This window comes from Condylura cristata, unplaced genomic scaffold, assembly GCF_000260355.1.
Source record: "Condylura cristata isolate star-nosed mole 26May11 unplaced genomic scaffold, ConCri1.0 scaffold00012, whole genome shotgun sequence".
In the NCBI taxonomy this organism is placed as follows: Eukaryota; Metazoa; Chordata; class Mammalia; order Eulipotyphla; family Talpidae; genus Condylura; species Condylura cristata.
The window spans coordinates 55175074-55182051 of NW_004567113.1; the positions used below are offsets into that span (position 1 = coordinate 55175074).

Here is a 6978-nt window from a genome sequence, read left to right on the forward strand (position 1 = left end):
GGACCGGCCTGCCCAGCCCGAAGCCCTGACTCGGAGACGCCCCTCCCCGCTGGCTGGGCTCGGAGGTGGGGAGCTAGGGGTCGCCGCCCTTGCCAGCCCGAGGGAGTGGGCGGGGAGGCGTGGCTGCGGTCGGCCGGCGCCGGGAGCGAGCGAGCGAGGGAGCGGACTGCCCCTGAGCGGCTGGGGCAGAGATGGGGGTGAGCCCGGGACTGTCCCTGGGGTGTGCGCCGGTCTCTGTCCACCCCCTGAGTTTTCTCGGTGCGTCTGGGTGTCTGGCTGGACTGGGGGGCGGGGAGGGGTGAAGCTCAGCTCCTTAGATCTGTAAGCAGGGGGAGGAGCTGGGCGACCTAGGTGTCTGTCTGGTGTTTTCAGTGTTTCTGTCCGGAGATGCCCAGATGCCGAATAAAATGAAGCACTTTTAGAGAAAAAATGTTACCACTCCCTGTGCGCAAGGAGTGGGCAGCTGAGTCTGGGGCAGAGCTAGCCTGTGGCCTGGAAGAGTGGGGGGGAGGTCCAACAGGGTGCTGCCTGGAGGCCTAAGAGGAGGCCCCTCCCCCAAGAGACTGAATGGAGCCTAAGGGCTGCCTGGCAGGGAGGGCCCAGGGAGGGGGAGTTGGAGGGAACCCTGGGGTGGCAGACAGGCAGAGGCTGCTGTGATGGAGCTCCCCGGTACTCACCGGGTAAGCTCAGCCCCTGGTCCTGTGGCCCCAGGTCACGCATAGGACAGTTCTGACTGCCTGGCTCCTGGCTGCAAGGAGCCTGGGCGGGGAGACCACCTGGCTTGCCGGCCTTCCTCTTTCTCACGCGTTCACTCGGGCACTCACTCACCCAGCACGGAAGCGTTCGCCCGGCCCCTTCTGGCACTGAGTCTCCCGTTTAGGGCTGCCCTGGGTTGCCACTGCAATGGAGACACATTCAGTGGCCGGGAGTCTATGAGAACTCGTTGGGACTCTGGGGAGTATCGACCCCAAGACGCAGCTCTGAGTGGGGAGATGTTGGGGCCGGGGTGGCTTGGAGAGGCTCACCTGAGCCCCAACCCTGCCAGGAAGGGTGCGGAGTTCCTGGGAGTCAGCCCCGCCTGAGTTCACACCCGTGGAAGGAGCCCGTGAGGCGGCGGGTCTACCACACGCAGGAAGCGGAAGGTGCCCGGGCAGGCGTGACTGCGAGTGTGTCCAGCCAAGAACTGAGCCAACTGAGCGGGCCCTTCGGCTGGGCACCCCCGGCTCCAGCCAGGGGGACGCTCAGTAAGGAAAGCAGGTTCGCGGTGCAGGCATGGGGGTGCTGCGGGAGGCGCCTCCTGAGCAGGTGTGGGCGCCCTTCCCGCTGTGCGCTGGCCCGACCTGGCTTCCAGCGGCACAGTCAGGTGACTCTGGGGGTAACCGTTGCTCTCAGATGGGTGCGGTACCCTGGCTGTCTCTCCCAGTGACCGGCCTCTTGTCCACTGCTGTCCATCCAGCACGCGGCAGCAGCAGTGGTGTCCAGCACTCGGGGTGCTCCATAAATACGTGCCGAACTGTGCTCCGATGCCTCAGCCCCAGCACTGGGACCGTACCGGAGCCGGAAACCGGGTCTTCGCAGACGGCCAGTAGAGGTGGGTCCTACCCAACATGACTGTGCCTTGCAGCCGCGGGACTCTGACACACAGGAGGATGAGTGAAGGTCCAGGAAAGTCCTCTGCAAACCAGGGCCACCCAGGCCCCTGGACAGGCTCCAGCCCCGCCCACGGGGACCTCAGCCTTGCGCCTCGACCTGGAGAGCATCCTTCCGGCTGTTTGAAGTCCCCTGCCTGTGGCCTTTATCAGGAAGCTAAGACAGACGTGTTCATGGTGCCCCCCACGTCGCCACCTGCTTTGGAACTGGCCTTGTGAGCTGGAGCTCCCAACAGGCAACACCATGCCCGGTCATCCCGTGGTCCAACACCCAGCCTGCGCCACTAGAGACCAGGGCCGGCGCCAGGCCTGTGGACGGGATAGAGCCCGTGGTTTGCAAGAAATGCCAAAGAGTGGGGGTGGAGACGGGGAGGGGAGAGGATGGCAGGGCTCCAGGCATGCCTCGGGCCTCTGAACGCCACCTCGGCATATGTGTCAGTTGACCTTTTTACAGAACACACATGGCGTCAGAGCCAGGGTGCCTTTGTCCGGAAGGCAGCACTGGGGGGGGGGGGGGGGATTCTAAAGCCAAGCTGGCAGGGTGCTTCCTGGCTTCGTCACTTAATGCTGTGTGACCCTGGACAAGTCACTCAACCTCCCTGTGCCCCCATTAGCCATTCTACAAGTTTCTAGGGGCATAAATGAGTTGCTCTGTATGAAACACTATGGAAAGTGCCTGCCAGATACTTGGTGCCTGAGACAGTCACGCTTCAGCCAGAGTACTGAGGAGCTGTGACGGCGTGGCCGGGTCCCTCAAACATGTCTCCCCATCCTGGCGTAGGGTCATTACTGGGAAGCAGCTGCCGGCAGAGCCCCACCCCAGTGCTCCTGCATTGCCGCGGGCTCGGCACCACGCCCCGCCCTCCTGCACCCCAGGCCCAGTCCTCACCCCCACCCCCCTGCACCCCGGGCTGGGTCCTCCCCAGCACCCTCCCACACCCCGGGCCCGGTCCTCCACACATCCTTCTGCATGAGCCTCAGCGTCCCCCCAAATGTGGACAGACTCCCAGGCGGCGTGCGGCACCCTGGGTGCACGGCCGTGAGCCGGCCCCGTCTCACGTGTCAGGACACGTCTCTGACAGGAGCCTATTTCCAGAGCTGAAGCCAAGAGCTAGACGTGAAAACAGACTATTTCAGAGTCTGAATGAACAAGACGCACAAAAACGTTATAAAACTGTTTTATTTAAGTGTCAAGGAAAAAATTACACGATTTAAACGATGGAAAGATCGTATGTTAGTCAAAGGCTGAGAGCCCAGTAAATTAGCTAAAGCCCGCGGGAAGCCGCACGCTCTCGCTGGCCCGCCCGCCTAAGGGGAGGGGCTGTGCCTGAGGACACCCGTGCCGAGGGGGCTTAAGGCCCAGGACACCCCACTCTGTACGCACCAGGAACCGGCACCCCTCAAATGCATCAGCAACGTGGCCCTGGTGTGGAGCCTCTTGCACCAGACTGTTCACATGACATGTTTACGCGATACTTTCTCTGACAGTCAAATATTAACGATGCAAATCAGTCACTTTGATTCTGAACAGAATTATTTCTCCCTTGAGTCTGAAAAGTTCAATAATCATTTGTGCTTAAGCAAATGCAAGTTTATTTATTCTGATTTCAACCAGATATATGAAGTCACAGTTTTTCCGAGAAAACCATTCACGTGCAGGTGCAAACACAGCCGCTTTTCCATCCCTTCCTTGCACGCGCCCAGGCCGCCGGCTGGCTGCTGCCCGCCATTCGCTGTGACCAGCGGGCCTCCACCTGCAAGAAAGCACGGAGGGAGGCGCTGACCGTCAGCCCGGCCCACGCCGGCTCCGCACCGCAGCGAGCCCAAGCCCAGGCGTGAGCATGCCAACCTCGGCGTGGTCCTGGCGCAGAGGCAGGGCCAGGCGCCACCGCTGAGGCGCCACCCAGCACGGAGCCACGCGAAAGGGGAGGGTGTCAGCCCTGCAGCGGAGGGCTCTGTGGGGGGGCAACGCGGTGAGAAACGGCCCTCAGAACTCCTGCTGCGCCCCGAAACCTTGGAGCGCGGTCACTGCGGAGTATTGCCCTGGACACCTTACCTTCAGAGGTCACCCGAGGAGGGAGATCAACATCACAACCCCCATGAACTGGGTGAACAGCAGCAGAGGGGTGAACAACGACCACACGTGCCACAAGGCCACGTTGAAGCTGGAAAGAAGATGGACGCTGCTGTGCACAACGCGGGACACCTGTCACGCGTGCACCAGCCACCAGCCTGCCTGCAGCCACGCTGAAGGATACCGTGTCCAGTGGTCAAGGAAAACGGATGAAACATAGTGAGGCTACTTGAGATGGCAAGGAAAGCCCCTGCCCTGGGGGCTGGAGCGGGGTTCACCTGGGGGCAGGGAGTGAGGGGTGGAGACCAGGGGCGCACGAAGCGGCTGCGGGCTCTTCCCTGGCCTGGCAGTTGACGCCGATGCCCATTTTATGAAAACTCACCCAGCTGTGCGACTGAGCATATTTTAGCCACGGGGGCATCAGATGTCCCACGGGCCCGACCACTGTTTTCAGTAGCTGCGACATCGGGAAGGCGCGACTGAAGGGGGAGCGGAGGCTGGACAGGCAGGGACAGGCCGTCCTCCTCCTCTCTCCCTCTGAAGCGTGGGCCGCACCATCGTCACCCGGTCACAGCTTTTTTTTTTGTCCCTGTCATCGCTTCACAGTTAACTCACCAAATTCCTGCTACGAGGAAAGCCGCAGTTGTGAGGGGTATCAAGGCTGGATACTTGACGTCGTAGTCTGTGACCCCGCGGTACCACTCCAGGTAGAGGACGCAGTAGAAGGCGATGCACACGCTGAGCAGCAACAAGGCGCCGCCGCAGAGAAACCAGCTGCGGAGACAAAACGGCGGCAGGTGAGCAGCCGCGGCGCACGGGCTGGCGTGGGGTCGGCGTCGCGGACAACCTCGGCGTGCCATTTCTACGGAGGACGGCAGCCCCGAAGGCCTTCGGCCGCGGAGACCCGGAGAAAGGCTGAGGCTGAGCCGCGTAAAGGAGGGAGGTGAGGCCCACGCACACCCGGAAACCAGGCACAACGCAGGGCCTGGCCACAGCCCGCGACCCCCAAACGCCCAGGCACTGCGCAGCTCCTCGGTGGTCTCTGAATCGAGCGTGAGACCAACGGAGGCTGCCGGCAGGCACCACGAACTCCTCCGAGGTAGGCTGGGCTGCTGGAATCCTGGAAGGGCAGTCTGTGCGGACACTCTCAGCGTCCTGGAAAGGCTTTCTAAACGATGCCCTCGCTGTCAGAGGACCTCCCAACCTCCTCCAAGCGACAACAGCCTCCCTCCCTCCCAGTTCCGGCCAGATGCCCACGCGTGCGTGTGGGCCTTGTACCCGCGGGTCTCAGCTCAGCCAGACCTGGGAAAGAAGTTTCCTATCAACCCCCTACCCACTGCCTTTTGCGTGTCTGGGGGTTGGTGTCCTATGCGGGAGGGGGTCTGGGGTTACAGCAGTCAGGTTGTTGGCACAGAGCGGAGACCCTGAAAGCAAACTGTGCCCCGAACCTCCCCCCCCACAGGGGTCGTCCCTCCCCTCTACTCCTCACAAACACTGTCAGCCAGCACCCTGCCCCACCTGCACCCACCCCCCTTTACAAACGGGCCCTGAAACGTTCTGCTTCCTCCCGCCAGGGCTGTGCACCCCGCATATCTCCTCGTGAGCATTTCAACATGCCGCGTGGCAGCAAGTAGGAGCCAGCTAAGTGTTTCAGGAATTCAACAGAAGAAATAAAACATGAAAAATCAGACACATGTGTTTAACTTTTGAATCCATAAAGTTTTCCTACCTACTGGTGTGGAAATTTTCTTTAATGGTCTTAAAGAAATCAACGTAATAGGTCACAGCAATGGATGCCAGAATCCAGAATCCGGAATGGATATTAAGTCTTGGAAGAGGCTTCTCCTTTTTTTTCTCAGGAGCTGAAGAGGCTTCTGCAAGTAAGAGAGATCCAAATCATTGTTACTGTAATGAAACAATTTCCTGGAGTTCTCCAAGACCAACCTGCTCTCATGATAGCACCAATCTGTTCTGTCCATCCATCAGAGAGATCTGCATTTGCAGAAATGCTGGGCACATATTAAATGTTCAGCATAGTCAAGTATTTCTCTTCTAAGTGCATTTTGAAATTTAATTTACATTTTCAGTCTCGCAGAAAGAGCGATCCCACCTGGTAGCGGCAGGAACTGTAATATTGTTTCATCTAGGAAAATAATTCTTTTAAGAACAGCAAAAGGCACAGCACCAGTCAGGCTTGTGAGTTTCCAAAAGCACTACTTACAGCTGCATATTTGATTTACCTAAAACAAGAGTCTTATAAAGGGGGCACAATGGGGTAAGGGGGGGCGAGTCAAACTTCCACCTAGGACCCAGTCTCAAAGAACAGATACTGGGGCTGGGCCAAACGGGCTCTTTCTTCCTTTCTTTTTTCTTTTAAAGATGTATTTATGCACAGTGAACTGGGGTACAGGCCAGAGGTGCAGGGGCGGTGAACGGCTTCACCAGAGACAGAATGGGAAACAGGACAGGCCAACTGACAAAGTCCACTGCTGAGGGGAGCAGCGGGCGGGCCAGGAGAGGTCTGCCGCGCCCTGTGGGTCAGCTCCCAGGCCGGATCACTCACACTGAAGTGGCTGCAGCCAGCTAGCAGTGCTGTGCTTTCTCTCTCTGCATCACCAGGGAGGGCGTCAAATGAGTACTTCTAATACATTCCTCAGACACCGATATGCCCTCTTTCCTTCATGGAGAACACTGGCCGCCATCAAGGCTTCTCCACTAGCTGGCCCGTCAGAATCCATGGGAAACTAGGTCATAGAACACACTCTGGAGCCTCAAAATTTCTAAGCTAGCATGCCTGGACATGATGCGTTCTCGTTATTTTTAAAAGGTGATAACTGCACACGGTTTACAAAATACGGGACAAGAGAAGCAAAAAGAAGTCACTCTCCCTGCCCCCTGCGCAGAAGCACCACCAGGGCCAGGTCTGCCGGCTTCCGTGCATCTACGGGCGAGCACACATCACACGCTGCGCTCTGCCACCCAATGGCCGCGCCCCGCACGCTGGTCTGTCCCTCCTTTTGGAGCTGGCCACACTGGTACATGCCCGGCGTCACGCCCGGCGCCTGGCGGGCACGGACGGACACCTCCCAGGGCATCCAGCCGGCTGTCTGCGGACGGCCGATGACGAGCAGCTCAGGCTCCAACTGCACGCACGTCCCCGTGTGCTGGCGGCGACGCGGCTCCGGGACATCTGGGACAGGTTAAAGTGGCCCGGAGCCGGCTCCCCTGGGCATCCCGCGGGGCAGAGGATGCGCC

General features: G+C 59.6%; 1 protein-coding gene across 1 annotated transcript in view; it reads right to left on the reverse strand.

Moving 5' to 3' along the window:
- Positions 1 to 2811: 2811 nt before the first annotated feature.
- TMEM128 (transmembrane protein 128) overlaps positions 2812 to 6978 on the reverse strand; it is a 10532-nt gene continuing 6365 nt past the window's right edge. Inside the window, exons 5-8 of the mRNA XM_012724042.1 lie at positions 5453 to 5597; positions 4339 to 4497; positions 3706 to 3814; positions 2812 to 3403 (exon numbers count right to left, since the gene is read on the reverse strand). Coding sequence (XP_012579496.1) covers positions 3715 to 3814; positions 4339 to 4497; positions 5453 to 5597 — 404 coding nt within the window. The 3' untranslated portion in view covers positions 2812 to 3403; positions 3706 to 3714. The remainder of the gene's footprint in view (positions 3404 to 3705; positions 3815 to 4338; positions 4498 to 5452; positions 5598 to 6978) is intronic.